At 50.2% G+C, this 25,228-nt stretch overlaps 1 protein-coding gene across 1 annotated transcript in view; it reads left to right on the top strand.

Moving 5' to 3' along the window:
- The window catches only part of NNT (nicotinamide nucleotide transhydrogenase), an 832,744-nt gene that overhangs the window by 662,459 nt on the left and 145,057 nt on the right, over positions 1-25,228 (top strand). Inside the window, exon 18 of the mRNA XM_069627238.1 lies at positions 3,787-3,946. Within this exon, the coding sequence (XP_069483339.1) occupies positions 3,787-3,946 (160 nt within the window). The remainder of the gene's footprint in view (positions 1-3,786; positions 3,947-25,228) is intronic.

Here is a 25,228-nt window from a genome sequence, read left to right on the forward strand (position 1 = left end):
TCTATCTCAGGTAATGGAAGGTATTTATTCAGTGTACTTCCTTGTACCCAAAAAGGATCTAACCATGCGCCCTGTATTAGATCTGCGCCCAGCGAACAAGTTTGTCAAACCGCAAAAGTTTCGTATGGTGACCTTACAGGAAGTGATCCCACTGCTATCACAGGGAGATTACATGACAACACTGGACATGAAAGATGCATACTTTCATATTTTAATGTTGCCAGCGCACAGAAAATACCTCAGGTTCATGATAGAGGGAAAACACTACCAGTTCAGAGTGCTACCCTTCGGCATAGCATCTGCACCAAGGGTATTCACGAAAGTACTGGCAGTGGCACCGGCCCACCTGCGCAGGTTAACCATCCCAGTATACCCTTACCTCGACGACTGGCTCATAACAGGGGATTCTTACGAAACATGCTTCTCAAACACTCAAAAGACTGTAAACCTTTTGTTCCAACTGGGCTTGACCATCAACGAGAAGAAGTCCAGCTCAGACCCCAGCCAAGTCAAACAATTCCTAGGGGCTCTAATTCAAACAAAGGACGGCCTTGTCTTCCCCTCCAACGAGAGGGTCCAAAACATGCTGTTTTAGATCCCCCCAATATGTGGCAGGTCGAGAGGTGACGGTGTGCAAAGCGATGCGCTTGCTAGGAATGATGGCGTTGTGTATTTATTTGGTACCTCACACGCGCCTGCGCCCAATGCAAGAGTGGCTCAACAGCCAGTGGTGTCAGGCCAGCGGACAATGGGACGATCTAGTGGTGGTCTCGCAGGCCTTGGTTCTCTCGCTACGGTGGTGGACAAAGGAAAACCTGATAATAGGAAAACCCTTTGCCACACCCGCGGTGGAGGCCACTCTAACCACGGACGCATCCCTCACAGGATGGGGGGCTCACCTATCCCATCAGATTGCTCACGGAGTGTGGGCTCTGAGCGTAGCATCCAAGCACATAAACCTACTGGAGCTACTGGCGGTGTTCAAAGCACTAAAAGCCTTCCAGGAACACCTACAAGGGAAGACAGTGATGGTCCTTACAGACAGCACCACAGCCATGTACTAAATCAACAAGCAGGGGGGCACCCCCTCTCCAGGACTGTCCAAGCTGTCCCAGAATATATGGAAGTGGGCTCTCAAACACAACATGTTCCTACTGTCACAACACGTACCAGGGGAACTCAATCTGCTAGCAGACGAACTCAGCAGAGACTTCCCCCTGCCCAAAGAGTACGAATGGCGATTGCACAAAGACATCGTCTTAGACGTCTTCACGCAATGGGGATTCCCGGAAATAGACCTGTTCGCAACTCTGGAGAACTCACAATGCCAAAGTTACGCCTCCAGGTACCCCCAGAACCAGTACAAGGGGAACGGTCTGTCGATTCAATGGTCAGGGAAATTTGTTTACGCCTTTCCCCCGACTCCCCTTCTCAACAAAGTTGTGCACAAAATGCACCAGGAACAAGTCACCATGATACTAGTGGCCCCAATGTGGGCCTGGCAGCCATGGTTCGCTCACTTGATGGAGATGTCCCTATCTCCCCCAGTGAAACTTCCCTGCCCGTACAACATGCTGTCACAGGACAAGGGCAGGACACTGCATCCATGCCCTCAGACCATGAACTTAGCAGCCTGGCTCCTGAGATCATAGAATTTGGACATCTACAACTTCCGTAGAGATGTATGGACATCCTCAGGGAAGCCAGAAAACCTAATACTCGCCACTGCTATTCTAGCAAGTGGAGAATATTTGTCATCTGGTGTAGAGGTAAGAGCATCAATCCGGTTGACTGCTCTCCCACACACATTGTTCTGTACTTGACCCATTTACTGGATTCAGGTCTAGTGTTCAATTCCATTAAAGTCCACCTGGCGGCACTTTCTGCATACACCACTTCCCAGCTTAAAGTGTTGTGGTGGAAGATACCAGTTATCAAGGCCTTCATGGAGGGGGTAAAGAGAATACACCCTCCGATAGCTAACCCAGCTCCTGGATGGGACTTAAATGTGGTACTTTCCAGACTCATGGGCTCGCCATTTGAACCCATGCACAAGGCAACTCTTAAAGACCTCACTCTTAAGACTGCTTTCCTAATAGCTATCACCTCCATTAGGAGAGTAAGTGAACTACAGGCTCTTTCTGTTCTTGACCCCTTCGTAACAGTTCACAAGGATAAGGTGGTTCTACGCACACACCCAAGGTTTGCACCGAAATTAATCTCGAAATTCCATGTAAACCAGTCAATAAAACTACCAACGTTCTTTCAAAACCCTTCCAACTTGGGAGAAAAAAGTCTGCATACACTGGATGTACGCAGAGGTGTCATGTTCTACATGGAAAGAACCAGGCCACTGAGAAAGACTAATCAGTTCTTTGTCTCGGTGGCAGCAGGAAGAGAAGGAGATGCAGTCTCAAAGTCCACTATATCTAGATGGATTGTTCAATGCATCACTCTCTGTTACACTCTTGCTAAGAGAGAACTACCCTTCAAGCCAAGAGCACATTCTACTCGAGGCACTGGGGCTTCCATAGCGTTCATTGCAAATGTTCCCCTTGAGTCCATCTGCAAAGCGGCTACCTGGAGTTCTGTGCACACCTTTACAAAACACTACTGTCTAGATGCACACTCTAGATCTGACTCCCAGGTGGGACAGGCAGTATTAAGACCTCTTTTCTCTACTGTTCCTTCTCATAACCCACCGCCAACTCCGGGTACTGCTCGCTAGTCTATGCACAGCATGTGATTCTAAGCAGATTAACAAACATCAGAAGACAATGCATTACTTACCGTAAAAGCATTTCTGATGGTTGTATCTGCTTAGATTCACATGCGCCCATCCTTCCTCCCCGATCGTATGGAAGGAACATAGACACCTTTCTACATCTCTTTTCTGTACTCCCGCACGTATAGAAGGCTCCCTCAGGGCAGAAAAAATACAAACAGAGGGACCTCGACGCATGAGGGATTGTGGGTACAACGCACGTCACTATAGGGATAGTGTTAGACACGCCTTGTCGACGACCCCTTTTCGACTACGAAAAACAAAATGCAATACTCCGCAGTGACCACTGGATGTCGGACCTATGCACAGCATGTGAATCTAAGCAGATACAACCATCAGAAATGCTTTTACGGTAAGTAACGCATGGTCATATATATCTGTCCAGTGGCCACCACAGATGGGTTTGGGCCGCAGAACATAGTTAAAGGTCATGGCTTAGACAAAGTTGCCACTGGCCCAACTGCATAAATTCAACAATTATGGTTCCAAAAGCTACCACCATGCACAGATCAGGATTCCTCATATGCCACCACAAAATAAATGCATGTACCAAAGTTTTTTGAGCAACAAAAAAAGCGAAGGAAAAATAGTACGCTAAATTAGTTAGACATGCTTGCAATTTGATGTGAGAAGCAACGCAAAATAAAACCCAAAACTGTGTAAATGTATTTGAAAACTTGATTACAGACCCTAAATCCTGTGTGTCGGACAAATTTTTCATTTGATGGTTCTTTGGTTCTCCTGGAAACAATTTGGTTGAAAACATTCAGGGGAATCAAAAATCAATATTCTTAGCCACTTGGAGAGCTTATTTGACCCAAGGTTTTTTAGAATTTCTCAATTGCACCTACTAAGATTTTATTAAATACCAATGCCTCTGCTTTTCACTTGTTTAGCACCAGGAGCTGAACACAATTCTTATTAAAAAAAAAAAAAAAGAAAGATTACACTACACATCCTGTCTTTGCCTTCTGAAAAATCCAAAATTGTTTGTGTTATAGGCCATGAACCGTTCACTTGCCAATGTGATCCTTGGAGGCTATGGAACTACATCAACTGCTGGAGGCAAACCAATGGAAATCACTGGCACTCACACAGAAATCAACCTTGACAATGCTGTTGAAATGATAAAGGAGGCCAATAACATAATCATTACTCCAGGTTTGTTCATTTGATATTTCACTATGTATTTGTGCTTTAAATATAGCTCCAATTCACTGTGCTGATTAATGATTCACATGTTGAAATGTTCTCTACTGTTTTTAGCCAGAGCACTTCCCATGAGATGTAGACACTCTAGGTGAGCTGCTGTGAGAAGTGGACTGCAAACGGGTTTACGCATTATTTTAGGATATTGGAATTTGTTGGGACTTATGCTGCAGACTGCTACTATTTGCAGGGCCTACAGGCTCTGACTGATTTGAAAGTGAAGGTATTCAGTTAGTGTCATGAAAGATTAACTTTTTTCTGCTTTCCTCCCATAGACTAATCTGGTACACCCTTTCTTTTAGCCTCGATTTGGCTACTGACCTAACTTTTCCTTGATTTGTGCTAATTTTTGAGGAATCTGATCTTTCTATAAGATTGTCAGTACTGGGAGATGAGGTCTCCATAGTGAATTTCTTGTATTTTTAAAGCTGCACACATCGCCTTAAAGTGAAGTGTGGTTAGGTTACTTGGTATTCTTATAATATTTATTTTTGTGGTTGCAAATGCAATGTGTCGAGGATGGTCCTGTGGCAAACCCTATATTTAGACTGTTTTGAATTGTTTACCTGTGCACTGTTGCATTTTACCGCATAATGCAATACACTAAAATGACCATGCCACAATATTCTCCAGCATGGGGTCTGGCATGGATTCACATGCTCATGAATATTCCCCGTCACCGGGCTGGGAATTCTCAGTAAAGAAAAACTCAGTTTCAGTTTAATTTCTGAACTTTCTTCCTCCTAATAACCAATAACTGAGCTCTGGGTCATAATGCCCCCAGCCAATGAATGCCCTCTACCTAAGCCCCTCCTCTGGCTACCAGATCTTCAGATTTGGTAGCACGTAAAGTGGCAGTAGGACTAAGAGAAGAGCCGCAGAGGGGTAGGCCGGAGGGTTCACATGTCAATCCATGCCACACCCATGCTGGAGAACAGTTACAGGTAAGTAACTTGTTTCTTCTCCAGCATGGTGTCTGGCATGGATTCGCATGCTCATGAATAAAGAATACATAGCAGTACTCGCACGCATGCACAAGCACGGGAGGTGGCAAAGGCTCAACCTAAGCATCTCTTGCCTCCTCACCAGTCTCACCTTCAAGCGAACAGGTTGCGCAGCACTGCTTGGCCGACTCTGGACTCCTCCCTGGAATCCCTGTTGACGCAGTAGAATCTTGCGACGGTGTGCGTCTACCTACACGTAGCAGCCCTGCAGATGTCTAGCAGGGGAACGTTGTAGTTGCAGCAATCGCTTTGGTCGAATGGGCTCTCGGACGGCCCAATGCCTGGATGTCCCAGGGAGCCTTCCCTGAGGTCCCTGAAACTTTTCTCCAACAGTGTTACTTACTTGCTACTGAAGACTTCCTCTGGAACGTTTTGACTTTCTACAGCTTGTCCCTTTACTTGACCCTGTGACACTCATAACTAGATAAAGATGGACTACTAAAGCCTAAGGCCTCTGTTAAATGATTGCAAGTATTTACCTGCTTTATGTTGGTTTTGTTTCATTCATTATTACAAGAATCGGATATTCTGAAAGTTATTAAAGGTGGTTACCTTAACTTTGAATTGCTCCCCTGACTCTGCCAACCGGTGCCACTCCTTTTCCACATCGATGGGAACGGACTGCTTTCACCAGTGTTCCTAGGTTAGGCCTCTGGGCTTGTAATTTCACGTGCTCTTCCCCAGAGAAGTATTCTTGTCCTTTTTTAAAAAAAATTTTATTCAATTGTAGGTACTGCTCTGTCTTCTGATGCCACACTCCTCCCCAGCGCATGACGGCAGGCTTCAGCAGGTGTCCAGCCTGTGAGGGTCCCTTCTAAACGTCCAACCCCCCATGCCCTTTGCCTCCGGTGCCTTTGCCCAGACCACGGCTGGGACGGCAGTACCGTGTGAGACGCCTTGACTCTGCACGCGCTCAAAAATCGACTAGCCAGTTGGCGGGAGCTCTTCGGAAGATCGCCTCCAGAGGACCTTAAAGCATTGGTCAAATGGAAGACCATGCCCAAGGTAGGTGGTCTGTTCTCCTCTGCACCCTGCAAGGGTGACTCCTTTCCTGGGAGGGACCCCTCAGGTCCTAAGACCAGCAGGAATACAGAGGCTGCTCCAGCTACTGGCCCTAGGCTGAGGAGTGACCAGATCCTACCGCTGCTACTACTGAGGGGCTACAGGGCTCTATTACTGGGTCCCAACCCGAGGGGCTACGCCCTAATACCGCACCGATGTCCGAGGGGGTGCCTGCACCCAGCACTACCAGCCACATGGCCGAATTAACTCCGCCAACCAGGCCTCGACCTAAGGTGCAGGGAAGGTCGCAACCACCACCACCGCTCTGCGTACATGTGGTGGTCGGTCCCAGCTCAGCAATTACCACGATGCAGACACGTGGTATGGAGCAAAACAAAATGGCTGCCGGGTCAGTCAAAGTGGCGACTCACCCGGCGCCCTTCCCCTTCGGAGATTAGTAAAGGGGAGCGAACTTCCAGGTGTGATTAGACAACACCGGTCACCTTGACCAAATCCTATCCCTTCACTTCGCAGTGCAGATACACATTGCCCAATTTAGCAAGACGGGCACGCCCACAGCACAGCACCCTCAGGGCCCTACTCCTATACCACCAGGCACACTGCCGGCTTGTGAAGACAGGTTCTTCGAGAAGTTCTTTGCCCTGATGAGAACCACAGATGGGTACCATCCTCGGGGACATAATCGGGGACATGCTCCCTCCTGTACAGCTGCAAGCACCCACGGCGGTACCACCCCTTGACCCGGCTCAGCCCCTGGCTTTTATGCCTGCACCTATCACAGCAGCTCTGGATCTGCCCTCTAGGCAGCCTCTGGCACTGAGAATCCACACGCCACATCTGCCTGCGCCCAGCACTCCTCCAGCTCCCCGGATCCACAGGACACAATGGTGGAAAAAGATGAGACACCCCATCATCGGCCAAAGCTTTTCATGACCGACTGGCTCCCTGTCTGAGTACCTAGGAATCCCGCAGCCACTGGTGGAACAACCGTAGGCGGGTGTTCTGGCTGAAGTTCTTATGCTATGTCTTCCTACTAGAACTGGTATTCTACTTCAAAAGGATGTCAAAGCATTTGCCAAAAAAGGATGACTCAAGCTACTCTACTCAGCCTACCAACAGGCGTCTCCACGCTAAGTGCAGGCAAATGGAAGGGGACACCTTCCTATTGTCGGCACACCCCGAACCGCACTCCTCAGTAATCGCGGCAGCATCTCTATACTGTAAGCCGCAATCCTAATCGATGGCTTCTGCCTTTGCAGTACTGGGCAAGAAGGAAAAGCTCTTGGAGGCATTCGGGAAGAAACGGTACACTCCACCTGCGCTGGGCCAACGCTGACGCCATGTTGACGGCAGTCAACCAGAAGTTGTGGCATGAAATCGCATATTTCCTTCATGAGCTCCCCACCCACAGCTGCTTAAAGGCTGGGCTGGCGCAGGCCAAAATCGTGGCATAAGATGTAATGGAGTCCACGGTGGCCCACATTGACGCATCAGGCTGATCCATTTGTATTGCCACGGAAATGAGGACGGCTTGGCTCAAGGTGATAAAATTAAACCCAGACGTGCAGGAGCGCATATTAGACCTGCCGTTCGAGGGGGGGTGTGGGGCCTACCTTTTCCATTCAACAACGGATGAGGAACTTGATAAAAAAACAATAGCTCCCAAACAGTGAAAGCTTTATTTTTAAGTCCACACCCAAGACCTACAGCCAAATGCACCAGCGCTTGGACAAAGGTCAGTCCTTCAGAGGCTTTAGGGGCTTCCAGGAGAGACGCTCCAGACAATTGGACAGATCCCCTAGCCAGCACAGACTCAAACAGCACAAGTCAGGTAACAAGGGTTTATTCCAGTCCCTCTCCTCAGCCCCAGCCTCGGAGGGGGAAAAAGTTGTGACAGGCTCATCCGGATCCATGAGTCTCCGGTGGGGGACAGGCTTTCTCTTCACGCACACTGCTGGCGGACAAAGTTCATGGATCCACGGATCCTCTGTGGTATCCACGGGCTTCCGGTTCCGGATTCCTCCTTCCTCCCCTGCAAATTGGTACAGCAACTCTGCTGGTGGAAATCCGCTCACAGCGAGCCAGGCAGTGGAAGTCCCATCCTTGCAGCGGACCCTGGACTTCTATTCACACATTCTCGCCATACACAAGAGGAACCAGTCTGGCATTAGAGTTGTGTTGGACTTTTACTCCTTGAACCTTTCCCTTCCCTTCGAAATGTTAAAGATGCTTACCCCAGCTTTCATAGCTTAGACATTGTGTGTGGGAGACTGGATGTGCCTCCTGGATCTGAAGGATGCCTACCTACACGTCCGGATTTGGCAACCTATCGGTCCTTCATGAGGTTCTGGATCATTGGTTTCACTTTCAATACAGGGGTCTACCCTTTGGACTCAGTTTGGCCCCCAGGGTCTTTACAAGGCTAATGAACGCAGTGGCAGCCCTACCCAGGGTACAGGGCCATCACATTTATCCATATATAGACGACTGGCTGGTCAGGTTGAGATCTCCGAGACGGTCCAGCACACGACCTCTGCCCTCTGGGATACATTATATGACCTGGGATTTTCTATCAATCTCAAAACGTCAGTTGTTGCCTATGCAGAGTCTGACCTTCTTGGGCCTTATATGGGACACAAGTTCCAAGAGGATCTTCCCCTCAGCGGACAAGATTGCAGCTATCAAAAGGGCCACTGCACATTTTCTCAACAGAGCAATGACATCTGCATGGTGGTACAAACACCTGTTGGGAGTCATGGCCGCATGTCTCCTCGCAGTGCCACATACAAGGCTCAAAATGACGAGGCTGCAGCTGCACTGCTCAGTCTCCTGGAATCGGGAGAAGGGATCTTGGGCGGAACAGGTCAGCGTACCACAACATCTTAACCAGAATCTATTCTGGTGGGTTACAGACGCCAACCTGCGGATAGGCAGGCCTTTCCGACAGCCGGCACCTCAGATCACCATTCCTACAGACTCTTCCCTATAGGGATGGGGTTGGCCACCCTGGACAGCCACAGTGACCATACTCAATGGACATGTCGGGAGCAGCCAGGGCACACATAAACTGGCTTGTGTTGATGGCTATCTGGCTTGCCCTCAAAGCCTCCCTCCCCATGATCACCGTCAAGTCTATTCTGATTCAGACAGCTCCACCTGCATGTATTACATCATCAAGCAGGGTGGCACCAGGTCTCCTCCTTTCTGCAGACTGTCGATTGACATTTGGAATTGGGCTCTGGTGAACAACATGGCCCCGGGAGAGGCCAACCTAGAGGCGGCTAGCCTCAGCAGGCTGGGCTCAGACAAACTACAAATGGCAGTTGAACGAGGTGGTATTTCAGGGGATCTTCACCTGGTGGTGTCATTCGAAGGGATTGGTTCCTCCGATGTATTCCACATCTATGACAAGTAATCACCACAGCTGTGCTGCTTCGGAAAGTTTTCTATGTCGATACGCTGTCCTCGAGGGCCTCCGTTGAGCGGACGTCACCTGATGTTATAAGCGGGACGCGCGACACCCGTAGCCTCAGTTCTGTTTTTTCCGTGAACGTGTTTGCTTCGGAGATCTCGGCGCGCCTCGGTTCTTCTGAGTTATTCTATCGGTTCTTCGAAACAGTTTGTTTGTGAACCCGGCAGTGAGCAAGTCTTTGCCGAACAAATACTGTCCAGCCAGTAGCGACCCCTGCTACTTGACCACGCACCCCTCTCTGGAGAGTTTGGTGGTGCAGGCGGCTACGGCCCCAGCAAAGCAGGCGTTGTACCCTACCATCCCTCCTGATAGGGACGACAAGCGTTTTGATGGCTGGGCGAAGAAAGTGTTTTCTTCAGGGGGTATGGCTTTACAGGCACACTCGGTGGAATTGTCTTTGGCGGCTGAGCATATTCCCAAAGGGGAGGAGCGGGATGGGTTTCTTGCTCTTGTTCAGGATGGCAAGGATGCCATGTGTGAATCAGTTCAGTGGGGTCTGGACATGGCAGATTGCGTCAGCCGGTCCATGGCGGCGTGCACCGTAATGCGCAGATTTGCATGGTTGCGGAAGTCGGGGTTTGCTCCTGATGTACAAGCCTGGCTTCTCAACATGCCCTTTGATGGTCATCATCTTTTTGGCAGCAACGCTGACGAGAGCCTTGAGAGGTTGCAGACCTCCAAAGCTGCAGCGAAGTTAAGCGCTGCAGTTCGCCAACCTCCGCCTTTTCATCCTAGGGGACAGCAATGGCGGGGAGGTTCTTTCGATACTACTCTTCCTTCGGTAGATCGAGAGAAGCTGCGAGTCAAAGGGGCCATCCTAGGAGTACCAGAGGTGGAAAACAAGGTACTAGAGGTGCCAAGGCCGCCCGGGCAGTTGCCTCTTTACCCTCAGGCAATGCCGCAGCTGCTTCAGCTCAGTCATGAGGTCATGTCCCATGGTTCGCCGGTTGGGGGAAGGCTGGTGCAGCATCTTGTACAATGGCGTGCCATTACTTCAGATGTGTGGGTTCTGGAGTTCATAGCCCACGGCTACTGTCTTTCGGCAGAGGCCTCACGACAATCCACCAGGGAATGTCTCTTTGAAGAGTCTGGATCTGCTCCTTGCGCAGGAAATCAAATCCTGGCTGGAGAAAGGCGCCATAGAACTGGTGCCTGTAGCGGAGAGGAACAAGGGCTGGTATTCCCCTTATTTTTTGATCCCGAAGAAAGACGTGGGATTGAGACCCATCATGGACTTGCGTGGTTTGAACAAGCTCCTCAGGAAGGACAAGTTCAAGATGGTTACTCTCTCAAATCCTCCAGGCCCTTTAACTTCAGGACTGGTTCGTGTCTCTCAACCTCAAAGACGCTTATTTTCATGTGCCGATTCATCCCAAGCACAAGTACCTGAGGTTCGCGGTTGGTGACTCACATTTTCAGTTTCGGGTCCTGCCGTTCGGATTGACCTCCGCCCCTAGGGTCTTCACCAAGCTCATGGTGGTGGTGGCAGCGTATCTCGGGAAAGGGAGGATTCACGTCTACCCCTACCTGGACGATTGGTTGATCAGGGCTCGCTCTCCCGAGCAAGTCCTGGATCATCTGTCAGTCACCTGTCACTCCCTTCACAAGCTGGGCTTCTCCCTCAACTTGAAGCCCCACTTGACACCGACCGAGCGGCTCAAGTACATCGCAGCAGTGCTCGACACATCTCTGGGGCAGTGTTCGCCTCCCCAGGTGAGGGCTCATCACATTCTGCAGATGGTTCACAAGTTTCAACATGTCCAGAGTCTCCTGGCATTCGAGTTCTTGAGGTTGCTTGGCCTCATGGCATCCTGCATTCTTCTGGTGCCAGAGGCCAGGTTGCGGATGAGATCTCTGCAATGGACTCTCAAGCGCCAGTGGTCACAGTCCTCCGGCAGGATGTCTAACCCCATTCAGGTGCTGCCCTCGGTCGCCTAGGATCTTCTGTGGTAGACCGTCGAAGGCAATCTGTTGAAGGGGGCTCCATTTTGGCTACCCTGGCCGGAGGTGACGATCGTGACTGACGCGTCCCTCACGGGATGGGGAGCGCATGTCAACGAGTTGACAGCGGTCGTTGGTCTCTTTCGGAGTCCAGACTCCATATCAATCTGTTGGAGCCGAGGGCCATCAGGCTAGTCCTGAAGGCTTTTCTGCCTTCTGTGCGAGGGAAGAATGTCCTGATCCTGACGGACAACACAGTGGCCATGCACTACCTCAACAAAAAGGGGCGGGCAGGGTCTCTCCCTCTGTGCAGAGAGGTGATGCAGCTCAGTTCTGAGCCATCCAGCAGGAAATTTAGATCTCGGCAGTTCATCTCGCTGGAGACGAAAACGTGGCGGCGAACGCTCTGAGGAGGCAGAACACGTTCTCTCATGAGTGGGAGCTGGCTCAGAAGTTTCTCCTGGAGATCTTCGACCTTTGTGGGACCCCACAACTGGATCTCTTCGCCACCAGTGTCAACCGGAAGTGCGAAAGATTCTGCTTGCGGGAATTTCCTCCAAGAGGAGCCTTAGGGGACGCGTTCGTAGTGGAGTGGTCCTTCCCACTGCTGTACGTGTTTCCTCCAGTACCTGTCATTCGAGGGGATTGGGTCCTCCGACGTATTCCATATCTATGACAGGTAATCACCACAGCTGTGCTGCTTCGGAAACTTTTCCGGCGTCTGCGTCCTGCGTCGATGACGTCGATACGCCGACGTCGAGGACCTCCTCCGACGTCCGACGTCATCCGATGTGATAAGTAGGACGCACGACGCCTGTAGCCTCAGTTCCGTTTTTTCCGCGAACGTGTTGCTTCGTGTTTCTCGGTTCTAAGCCTCGACTCTTTGGAGTTCTGTTCTTTCTGGTTCTTCGAACCTGTTCGTTTGTGAATTTCGGCGATGTCTTCCACTTCGTCTTCAACCCCGCGTCCGGGCTTTAAGAAGTGCGGGGAGTGTGGGTCCAAGATGTCGGTGATTGACTCGCACGACGCCTGACTCTGGTGCCTCGGGGTGGCCCACGACATGGATGACTGTGTTGACTGCCTGTCGCTCACGTCCAAAGCCTTACGCGAGCGTAAGAAGAAGTTGTCGGTAGGTCGGGTGTCCAAGCTCCGGAAGTCGAAGTCGGCGGGGCTTTCGACGGATGATTCGAGGGGTGACTCTCCGCGTCATCGTCGGAAGTCTCGTCGGTCTTCTTCTAGGAGTGGGTCTCGCCACTCCTCAGCCTCTTCGAGGCATTCTCGGAAGCGCCGTCACCGGTCGCCTTCCAGGTCCTCTTCCGAGGATTCTGCCCGGCACGTCGGTTACCCCACCAGCCGTGCGACGCCGGAGGAATGGGCTTCCTTCGGGAAGAAACTGTTGGCGATTCTTGAGTCGCAGGGTACTCAGCCGTCCGCGCCCCCGAGTGGGGTCGGCCGTGTGAGGTCGAGAGACGCCGCTCGCATGAGTGGTCGGCACGAGTCACGGGAGCGGTCCCGTTCGGACAAGGAGGCTCGTTCTCGCCGTACCCGTTCCAGGTCCCGGTCCTCGACGCGTTCGAGACCGTGTGCTCCTGTGAAGTCTTCGAGGAAGACGTCGACGTCTGAGGCGTCGAGGGCGTCGACTGGCTTTCTCGAGGCTCCGGCTTCGAGGACGTCGTCGAGGCCGTCGACGTTCAGGTCGTCGAGGGACACGCTCGGGGTTCCGGCCTCGAGGGCTGTGTCGACGCCGCCGATACTGGAGGCGCTGCATCTGTCGTCGAAGCCGATTTCCTCGACGCCGATCCTCTCGGCGCCGTTGCCGGTTTTCTCGGCGTCGGCGCCGATTCGCTCGACGCCATCGACGCCTTTCGTGTCGGAGGTGCCCCGTGTCACGGGTGTACCCCTTAGGAAGGCTCTGGTTAAGAGCAAGCACTCTCGGGTGCCTTTTCGCCACCTGGAATTTATTTCGGAGGCGGATGAGGATTCTGATGGCCTGGTTCCTAGTCTGGTGCCTGATGACATTGGCTCGGGCCGTAGTCAGTTTGACGATTTGAGGCAGTCACTGCATGATGCCAGTGGACTGGACACCTCCCCGGAGGTGGACTTTTGTAGGCCTGAGCCTGGCTCCAATGCCGATTCCTCGTACCGGCGCCTTATGGCTAGGGTGTCTGAGTATTTGGGATGGTCTGCTCCCCCAGGGGAGTTTGTGCAGGATGATCTGACGGACATCCTTGATGTTGGTCCCCCAACTGACCCGGTACTGCCGTTCCATATGACTTTACAGAGAAGGGTGGCGGCGGCTTGGACTGCTCCGGAGAGTCTCCCGGCGGTGGGCAGTTCCTTGTCGCGTAAATACCGTCCAGCCAGTAGCGACCCCTGCTACTTGACCAGGCACCCCACTCCGGAGAGTTTGGTGGTGCAGGCGGCCACGGCCCCGGCTAAGCAGGCGTCGTACCCTACCATCCCTCCTGATAGGGACGACAAACGTTTTGATGGCTGGGCGAAGAAAGTGTTTTCTTCTGGTGGTATGGCGCTTCAGGCGGCCAACTCCGTTTGTGCCTTGTCACGTTTCACGCACACTCTGTGGAACTGTGTTGCGTTAGCGGCTGAACATATTCCCGAAGGGGTTGAACGGGAGGGTTTCCTTGCTATGGTCCAGGATGGTAAGGATGCCATGTGTGAGTCCGTTCAGTCGGGTCTGGACTTGGCTGAATGCGTCAGTAGGTCCATGGCGGCGAGCACCGTGATACGCAGGTTTGCGTGGTTGCGGAAGTCGGGGTTTGCTCCTGATGTGCAGTCCCGGCTCCTCAACATGCCCTTTGATGGTGAACACCTTTTTGGCAGCAAGGCTGATGAGAGCCTTGAGAGGTTGCAGACCTCAAAAGCTGCAGCGAAGTCGTTGGGCGCTGCAGTTCGCCAACCTCCGCCTTTTCGTCCTAGGGGACAGCAGTGGAGGGGTGGTTCCTTTCGCTATTACTCATCCTTCAGTAGAGCGAGAGGAGCTGGCTGTCAAAGAGGCCAACGCAGGGGTACCAGAGGTGGACGACAGGGTACCCGTGGTGCCAAGGCCGCTCGGGCAGTTGCCTCTTTGCCCTCGGGTAACGCCGCAGCCGCTCCTACTCAGTCATGAGGCCATGTCCCATGGTTCGCCGGTTGGGGGAAGGCTGGCGCAGCATCTTGTGGAGTGGCAAGCCATTACTTCAGATGTGTGGGTTCTGGAGATCATGGCCCACGGCTACGGTCTTCCCTTTCGGCACAGGCCTCTCGACAATCCACCGGGGAACCTCTCTTTGAAGTGTCCGGATCCGCTCCTTGCGCAGGAAATTCAAGCCCTGCTGGAGAAAGGCGCTATAGAACTGGTGCCTGTAGCGGAGAGGAACAAGGGATGGTATTCCCCTTATTTTTTGGTTTCCAAGAAAGACGGGGGATTGAGACCCATCATGGACTTGCGCGGTTTGAACAAACTCCTCAGGAAGGACAAGTTCAAGATGGTTACTCTCTCTCAAGTCCTCCAGGCCCTTCAGCTTCAGGACTGGTTGGTGTCACTCGACCTCAAGGATGCTTACTTCCATGTGCCGATCCATCCCAAGCACAAGAAGTACCTGAGGTTCGCGGTTGGCGACTCGCACTTTCAGTTTCGGGTCCTGCCGTTCGGATTGACCTCCGCCCCGAGGGTCTTCACCAAGCTCATGGTGGTGGTGGCAGCGCATCTCAGGCAAGGGGGGATTCACGTCTACCCCTACCTGGACGATTGGTTGATCAGGGGGAGCTCTCCCGAGCAAGTCCTGAATCATCTGTCCATCACCTGCCACTCCCTCCACAGGCTGGGCTTCTCCCTCAATTTAAAGAAGTACCATTTGACGCCAACGCAGAGGCTCCAGTACATCGGAGCTGTGCTCGACTCTTCCCTGGGGCAGTGTTTTCCTCCCCGGGTGAGGGCTCTTCACATTCAGCAGATGGTGCACAAGTTTCAGCATGCCCAGACGCTCCCAGCGTTCGAGTTCTTGAGGTTGCTCGGCCTCATGGCATCCTGCATTCTTCTGGTGCCAGAGGCTCGCCTGCGCATGAGATCTTTGCAGTGGGCACTCAAGATGCAATGGTCGCAGTCCTCCGGCAGGATGTCGGACCCGATTCAGGTGCCGCCCTCGGTCGCCCAGGACCTTCTGTGGTGGGCCGTCGAAGGCAACTTGTTGAAGGGGGCTCCATTTTGGCTTCCCTGGCCGGAGGTGACGATCGTGGCGGATGCATCCCTCACGGGATGGGGAGCTCATGCCAACGAGCTGACAGTCAGCGGTCGTTGGTCTCCGTCGGAGTCCAGACTCCATATCAATCTGTTGGAGCTGAGGGCCGTCAGGCTAGCCCTGAAGGCTTTTCTGCCGACTGTGCGGGGAAGGAATGTCCTGATCCTGACGGACGACACGGTGGCCATGCACTACCTCAACAAAAAGGGGGGGGCAGGGTCACTTCCTCTGTGCAGGGAGGCGATGCAGCTCGAGTTCTGGGCCATCCAGCAGGAAGTTTCGGTCTCGGCGGTTCATCTGGCCGGAGCCGAAAACGTGACGGCGGACGCTCTGAGCAGGCAGAGCGCGATCTCTCACGAGTGGGAGTTGGCTCAGGAGATTTTCCTGGAGATCTTCGCCCTTTGGGGGACCCCTCAAGTGGATCTCTTCGCCTCCAGTGTCAACCGGAAGTGCGGGAGGTTCTGCTCGCGGGAATTTCCTCCAAGAGGGTCCTTAGGAGACGCGTTCGTGGCGGATTGGTCGTTCCCGCTGCTGTACGCGTTTCCTCCAGTCCCCGTCATCCCACAAGTGCTGCGGAGGTTGCGGAAGTTCGGTTCCCGGATGATCCTCATTGCTCCGGCGTGGGCTCGGAGGACGTGGTACCCGGACCTTCTCGACTTGTCCATCTGCCCTCCACGTCGTCTTCCCTACCGAGACGATCTGCTCTCACGGGAGGGGGGTCTGGTTCTCCATCCAGAGGTCAGATCCCTCAACCTTCACGCTTGGCTTCTGAAAGGTTGAGGTATAGGGATTGGGACCTCCCTGAAGACGTGATGGAGGTGTTGCTTTCGGCCCGAAGGCCAGCAACTAAGTCTCTGTACCGTTGCCGTTGGCGTAAGTTCTGCGACTGGTGCAGAGTTCGGAATGTGGATCCTTTTGCTTGTGACATCCCCATGGTTCTGTCCTTTTTGCTTTCTTTGGCCCACAGGGGCTTGCAAGTGGGTACCATTAAAGGTTACCTGGCAGCGCTGTCCATCTTTAAGCGCTCGTCTGAAGAGTGTTCTTACTTTAAGATCCCTTTGATTTCACAGTTTCTGAAAGGGCTCACTAATGTGTTCCCTCCGTCACCTTTCCTGGTGCCCGGTTGGGATTTAAACCTTGTTCTTAGGTTTCTTATGGGTGCTCCGTTTGAGCCTTTACATTCTTGCCCTTTGAGGCTGTTAACTCTGAAAACTGTGTTTTTAGTTGCGGTTACTTCCGCTCGCAGAGTGAGTGAGTTACAGGCACTTTCAGTTAAGCCACCCTTCACTGTTTTCTACAAGGACAGGGTTGTCCTTCGTGTTCGTCCTTATTTTCTTCCGAAGGTAGTGACGGAATTTCATTTAGCCCAGAAGGTTGTTCTTCCGGCATTCTATCCTCCTCCGCATCCTGGTAAGGAAGAGGAGAGGCTCCATAGGCTTGATCCTAGGAGAGCTTTAAGCTTTTATGTTTCACGCATGTCCCAGGTCAGAGTGGACGATCATCTCTTTATTGGTTACGCTGGTAAGCGTTTGGGGCAAGCTGTGACGAAACAGACTTTGTCCCGCTGGATTATTTTGGCCATCTGAGTGTTGCCGCTTGGCGGGTAAGGACCCACCGGCTGGCTTGCGGGCCCATTCTACCAGGGGCATGGCTGCATCTACTGCCCTGCAGAGGGGTGTTCCTATTCGCAACATCTGTGATGCAGCCACCTGGGCTTCAGTACATACATTTGTACGGCATTATTCCCTCGATTCCATCAGAGGGCAGGATCTGGCCTTTGGCAAGGCGGTCCTTTGCTCTGCTATTTGATTGGCTATTCTATATTTGTTTGTAAATTCTTTCCCTCCTCCTTGCTCTGGTACTGCTTTGGGAGTCTGTCATAGATATGGAATACGTCGGAGGACCCAATCCCCTCGAAGAACAAGTTACTTTCTTACCTGGTAACGTTCTTTCGATGGGATGGTCCGACGACGTATTCCATATCGCTCCCGCCCTGCCTTCCCCCGCTGCAGAATTTCTTTTGCGATTGCAGCTTACGTTCCGCTAGGCTTTGTGTCTGACTGGCAGTTGGCTTCTGTCACACGTTCTGGGGGAAAAAACTACAACTGAGGCTACAGGCGTCGTGCGTCCTACTTATCACATCGGATGACGTCGGACGTCGGAGGAGGTCCTCGACGTCGGCGTATCGACGTCATCGACGCAGGACGCAGACGCCGGAAAAGTTTCCGAAGCAGCACAGCTGTGGTGATTACCTGTCATAGATATGGAATACGTCGTCGGACCATCCCATCGAAAGAACGTTACCAGGTAAGAAAGTAACTTGTTCTTCTGCAAGTGCTGCGGAGGTTACAGGGGTTTGGTTCCTGATTGATCCTCATTGCTCCGGCATGGGCCAGGAGAACGTGGTACCTGGACCTTCTAGACATGTCCATCTGCCCTTCATGCTGTCTTACCTACCGAGACGATCTGCTCGCACGGGAGAGGGGTCAGGTTCTCCATCCAGAGGTCAAGTCCTTCAAACTTCATGCTTGGCTTCTGAAAGGTTGAGGTATAAGGATTGGACCTCCCTGAAGACGTGATGGGTGTGTTGCTTTCGGACAGAAGGCCCGCAACGAAGTCCCTGTACCGTTGCGACTGGTGCAGGGTTAAGAATGTGGATCCTTTTTCATGTGCCATGCCTGTGGTTCCGTCTTTTTTGCTTTCTTTAGCCCACAAGGGCCTGCAAGTGGGTACCATTAAAGGTTACCTGGCGGCGCTGTCCATATTTAAGCGCTCGTCTGAGGAGTGTTCTTATTTTAAGAGTCCTTTGATTTCTCAGTTTTTGAAAGGGCTCACTAATGTGGTCCCACCGTTCCAGGTGCTCGGTTGGGATTTGAACCTGGTTATAAAATTCCTAATGGGAGCTACGTTTGAGCCTTTACATTGTTGTCCTTTGAGACTGCTGACCTTAAACTGTATATTTAGTTGCGGTCACTTCCACTCGCTGAGTGAGTTGCAGGCACTTTCCGTTAAGCCACCCTTCAGTGTTCCATAAGGACAGGGTTGTCCTTGGGGTTTGTCCCTCTTTTCTTCCAAAAGTTGTGTCGGAATTTCATTTAAGCCAGAAGGTTGTTCTTTCCGCGTTCTATCCTCCTCCGCATCCTGGTAAGGTTGGATCCTATGAGAGCTTTAAGTTTCTACATCTCACGCATGTCCCGGGTCAGAGTGGACGATCAAATCTTTGTAGGGTACGCTGGAAGGCGTTTGGGACAAGCTGTTAGTAAGCAGACTTTGTCTAGATGGATTATCTAGACAATTTCTGAATGTTACTGCTTGCCAGGTAAGGACCCTCCGGTAGGCTTACAGGCCCATTCTACTAGAGGTGTGGCTGCTTCTACTGCTTTGCATAGGGGTGTTCCCATTCGTAACATTTGTGAAGCAGCCACATGGGCCTCTGTCCATACTTTTGTCAAACACTACTCCTTGGATTCTATCCATGGGCAAGATTTGGCCTTTGGCAAGGCGATCCGCTATTCTGCAATTTAATTGGGCATTCTAAAATTCTAAATTCTTTCCCACCTCCTTACGTTGGTACTGCTTTGGGGGTCTGTCATAGATGTGGAATACATTGGAGGAACCAATCCCTTTGAAGTACAAGTTACTTTCTCACCTGGTAACGATCTTTCGATGGGATGTTCCGACGACGTATTCCACATTGCTCCCTCCCCACCTGCCCCTCTACAGAATTTCTTATGCGATTGCAGCTTTCGTTTCCGCAAGGCTTTCTGTAGTAATTCTGGCAAAATATTGGTGCCACACGTTCTGGGAAAAAACTACAACTGAGGCTACGGGAGTCATGCGTCCTACTTATAACATCCGGTGATGTCAGGTCGACCCAGGCCCTCGAGGACAGCGTATGGACGTTGTGGGACGTTTTCACCCACGCATCCAAGCTCTACAACATCACTGGCAGCAGAACATTAGAGTGGCCACCGGAAAGCATGCTGCTCGCCAGAAATCATCCAAAAATGCACAGTAAAAATTTTAAAAATAGGCTGCCACCCACTTTTGCCTATATTAGTGAGCACAGGAGGTCACTGCTTAAAACCACCATTGGGCTACACACAAAGTAGCCTGAAACCACTTGGGAATAGTGATACTGATTGCCAGAAGCAACCCAGAGCTGTTGGAAATTAATTTTCTTGATCGTCAAAATTGCCAAAATCACGGCTCACAAAACCACCACAAGGATACAACTTCTTGTTGGGTGTTCTACATTACTCTACTGCAAGAATCCACATCAGTACAATGTCAGCAAGAATCATATGTTATTAGGACAAAATCCCTTTTTGAAAGACATTTAATTTAAGACGGATGTCAAAAATGGGTGAAATACTGGTGCTCGCCACTGGCGATCTAAATTCTGACAGTAGACCTGTATTTCAGAAGCCTATCAGTAACCTGAGTTAGCTGAGACTTCAAAAGGCTTGCTTTTCTATGAGAACTCTTCACACCTTCTCTTCCCAGGCCCCTACACCAGAAGGCAGGACATCGCATGGTCCTGCTAATCAGATGGAGAGTGGCACCCTGGACTGATGCTCTGCTAGCAGGAACACAAGACAATAGGCTCTTTCAATTGAATAGAATATGCTGATTTTGGGTGTAACTGTCCACACTGCTCTAGGAAAAACAAGACGTGTGACATCGGAGTCAAGCCAAGCTTCTAGGGGCAGGGAAAAACCAATGAGTTTACTGAAGTGAAGGCAAATACGTTTTATAAGAATACTGATAACTAATTTTAACCAGCTGATAGAAATGTACAATTTTGAGATTCTTAAAATGACACCTTCACTCACAGTTCAAGACTGGACGCCGTGGGATGTTCTGAGGCCAAGCCCTGCAATTTTTAATATTGTAGACACTGTTTATACTAGAAAATTGAAAGCTTACTGTAATATGCCCAGAGAGGGGGTGTACCTCTGTGATTTGGTGCAAAACCAATATTGCGAAACCCACTAAAATCGCGAATAAGTTGTCATTTCTGAACCCAAGCTCTTAGAAAGATCAGGGTTGAACAGAGACCTGTCTTAATTAACCTGTGATGTGTACATGTATTCTCAACAACTTGTGTATCTGGGAAACATGTTTGGTTATGAAAAATTGTTTTTCTAAGTAATTGTAAAGGGGAGGGACTTCAGCCAAGCCATGAACATAGCATCACTCTCACTACTCCCTTCTCCAGTCAGGGGACAGTAAATCCTTTAACCTATCAAATCCTGAGTAGGTTGGGCATAGAAAGCCAGCCTCCACACCCCCTTTGGAAACGCATATAAAAAGAACCACTGAGACCCAGATAGGGACACTCATTTTTCCACCACTCATCGATTCCTGCGCAGCACGCTGCCCGACCATATCCAGACAGACTCCAGACTCCTGAGGCTCCAGATTACAGACAGACTCCAGAACAAAAACTCTAGGACCTTGGAGAATCTGAGGCCTAATCCACAAGCTGAACTCCCCTCAGCAGGCCTCAGAATCCAGCAACCTAACTAAACTATTCAACAGCCGGGCGAGCTGTTTTGCTTCTGGCTTGAACCCTGTGCCAGAACCAGACCCAGAAAGCAGAGCTGTATCCAGAACCCGCCCGACCCAGACCAGACTGCTGTGCAGTACCGATAGCAGACCAGAGAGCGTGCTGTGAGCAGAACCTAGAGGGCCTGAGACCGTCCGGTGGCGAGTGAAGTCCAAACCTGACCAGATCGGTGACGAGGCACATTTCCCTTCCAGTCCAAAACTCGGAGTGAGTATCCAGTCTAAGAACTATACAGAACCGATCTCCTAGTTAAAATAATCTTATTTAAACCATTTCAACCTGACCAGAACTGCATAGAAATCATGTCCATTCTGTGATTTCAAATCTGTAAAAGCGCCATCTGTCATTCTGAAAATCTACCTCCACAAAAAGTCTATCTTTTGAACCGCACGTCCTAGAAGCGAGATTTAACTGTCACTTTAAAGCTAAGATCCTAAACTGTCCAACAAACCTAAAACGACATTCCTTAGTTTTTCCGTAATCGCGATATACGCACGCGGAAAAAGTGCTGCAAATTGAACAATTAGCTCCATTTCACCACCTGTCAAAATTGCTGTCTTTTGCTTGCAACTGCTGAAATTCGTTTTCAACCTGATAATCATTCATGAATCATTGCTAGTGTTGACTTGAACTAATTCAAAGTAACTATCACCTACCCTGAATCTCCTTTAGTGAATTAAAATCATTTTTTAGCATATTTTCACTTCATTGCAATCGCATTTAAAAGCATTTGGCCTGTGTTTTAATATCATCCCTGTTTCTCTAAGCTTGCTGGGGGGGGAACTGGAACTGAACTGCATATGATTGTATTCTTGAAACCTGTGTGCTCTCAATTCCATCTCTTCATATTGCATAAGGGGGGAGTGAGTAGTCACAGGGGAAAAAGTGACCATATTATCTTGTGATTGAAACCATATCAAGTTTATTTCTGTGTTGCATTCTTTCCCATCTTGCATTTCCTTGAAACCATACAAAGTATTCTCTGCTACCTTATTCTTTCTATACCAACTCCTAAGTGATTAAAGAATTGTGCTATTATCCATTGCTGATCACTGTTGTATTCATAAGTGTGCTATCAAATATTAATTTATTCATAAAAGGGTGATATATATATATATATATATATATTATTCCTCAAATAAATCTTTTAATTTGCAAAACAAACTTACTTCTTGGCTCAGTGAGATCAGGGGGATTCAAAGAGAGGGGCGGGGGCGTTATATAAGGGTTTGTCATCCAGATTCAAAGAATTTGACATAAAAATATATTAATAAGGGCTTCCATTGGGCATCCCAGACTAGGCATTGACTTAGTTGGATTGCTGGATTGAAGTCACTTACGTCATCGACGCCGAAAATGTTCCGAAGCAGCACAGTTGTGTTGATTACCTGTCATAGATGTGGAATACGTCGTTGGAACATCCCATCAAAAGAATGTTACCAGGTAAGAAAGTAACTTGTTCTTCGCATCTGGACCTCTTTGCCACCAGTAGCAACAGGAGATGCCCCCAGTTCGCCTCCTGGCTGGGGCAAGGCAAGGGTTTGTTAGAACACAATACAGATCCTGTGAAATATGGATGTGTTTGCCGAACCCCCCCCCCCCCCCCCCCCTGGTTGGGCCCAGCACACCTATTCGCCCAGCAAGGGGGCACAGTGGTTCACAATGCTCTGCAAAAGTTGGCCCTCACAGCGTGGTTCCTCAATAGGTTACCCTGAAACATCTGCACCTGTTACTACAGGCTAACCTGGATATTGTACAAGGGGCTAGGAGCAACACTACCAGGAGCCAGTACAAAAGCAAGTGGACCAGGTTGTCACTGGGCAGAATCAAAGGAAATTGATCCATTGACTTGTTCGTTGGACAACGTTCTATCCTTCTCAGTGCACCTCACCTATTCAGGGGTGCAGGTAGACACACACTGAACGTATCTGATGGCCATTGGCGCCTTCAGGAACTGGGCCGAGGAAGTCTTTTCATCCTTAAATCTTGGTGGTTAAAAGGCACTTGGCCGGTCAGACTAGACTCTACCTATCTATCAAGAAACCGCACCCTTTGTGAGAACTTAATGTGGTCCTGCGTGCCCTGGCGCATAAGCCTTTTGAACCTATGGCATCTGCGTACATCATTTTAGTTACCATTGAGAGAGCCCTGCTAGTGGGTTTTTACCTCGGCACGCCGAATCAGTGAAATCCCGCCGCTCGTGGCTTCTGTGCCATATACTACATTTCACAAGGACAGGGTAGTGCTCGGAATACACCCTGCATTTTTACCTAAGGTCATCTCCTCCTTTCACCTGAATAAGGAGATAGTATTACCTACGTTCTTCGGGGAAACGAACGATGAGGCTCAGAGGGTATTGAACTGTCTGGCAGTCAGATGTGCGCTAAGATTTTACATGGACAGAACCAAGAGCTTCCGTAAATCAGACACCCTCTTAATCACCTTTGAGGTATCAAAACCAGGTTGTCAGGCCTCAAAGGCTTCCATAGCAAGGTGGATGGTTATGGCCATCAAGGAGGCGTATGAAGGGCAACATAAGCCAGTGCCAGCAAACCTGCATGCCACGCCATCAGAGCTAAGGCCATGGTGGTAGCTTTCCAAAGACCTGCTCCATGGCAGGTTATGAGCAAAGCGGGTACATGGGCTACTTCCTCTCCTTTTGCATGCACTACTGCTTGGATGCCAGAACCAGGTTGGACGTGGCATTTGGCCAGGCAGTTTTGAGAAACTTGTTTTCTTAGGAGGGGCAACTCTCCACCCTGGGGCTCCATTCAGTTGTAATCGCCCATACATTATGGAGGAAAGGGGATGGGAAGTAGGAGTATTTCGGCGTTAGTCACTGTAGTGACTAACGTACTCCTAGTTCCCTTTCCTCCATACGTCCCACCATCGTCCTCCCCTTATTGAACTGGTGTCATTAGGCAATGTTAATATTGTCGACGCGCCAAAGGGGACCAAGTGGCGCCGGTGGGCTGAGTCATGGGAGCACATGCGCCCAGGGCCGCGCCCCCATGTGCATCTAAATTGAAAGGGGAAGATTTTTCTGGTGAAAATGGTTCCGTCTCCAGTCTCTAGCGAGGGACGCCCATACAGTATGGAGGAAAAGGGGTTTACATTAGTCACTCTCTGGTGAGTGACAGGACACCATTACCCAATGAATTGTTTGGCTTAAGTCAGTGACAAAATACTGCTTATACACCTGCTGATTACGGTTTGCATTCCACTGTAGGGAACATATCTGAAGCAAAGTCAACATGATGGATATGTGATCAGAATCAAGAACACCACAAAGTCACTCTGCAAACATCACAATCCAGTCGTCACCATGATCTACATTGTTTTCCGCGTTCACAAATGTTGAGAAGTGACTGGTGTGAGACAGAACTAAACATTGCCACCACACCCTGACTCAAAAACAAAAAAACATTAGCTGAGCCTGCTAGAAAATGTGAGCTCTTTGACCTCCCCTCCTTTTGTTTTCCTTCATAGAGAAATGAAATGGCTCATGGAGGAAAGCCATGTCTCAACTTTATACTTTCACAATGTACTCTGCAATTTGTTAGCTCTGGTCACTTCCCAAAGGATAATTGTTACCAGAACATATTGGCAATCACATGATGCAAACAAAACAAAGTCAAGAAAATTAGGAAAAAAATAAGCAAATCTGACTGGGGGTAATTATGTCCTTAAGCACTTCACAATTTAAAATTTAAGGAGAAATGCTGCCCATTTAAAACACTACTGTTCCTCACCCATATCCCATATGGAAAGAAGCACTCATAGCAAACGAGAACCGTGTGTGGTATGCTGGGCCCAAAGCAGCCCAATGTTTCCAAAAGTCAGGATTGGAAGTATGCAATATGAACTGTTTGAACTCCTCTACGATTGCAAGCAATGAAGGGATTATGAAAATCAGAGTTCCAACACAAACCTGTTTAGGTTGTTCACCCTAGTGTACACCCACAGGTCTAAAAGACCTGCTGA

The sequence above is a fragment of the Ambystoma mexicanum genome, chromosome 6p (genome assembly GCF_040938575.1).
Source record: "Ambystoma mexicanum isolate Mex_15411 chromosome 6p, UKY_AmexF1_1, whole genome shotgun sequence".
NCBI lineage: Eukaryota > Metazoa > Chordata > Amphibia > Caudata > Ambystomatidae > Ambystoma > Ambystoma mexicanum.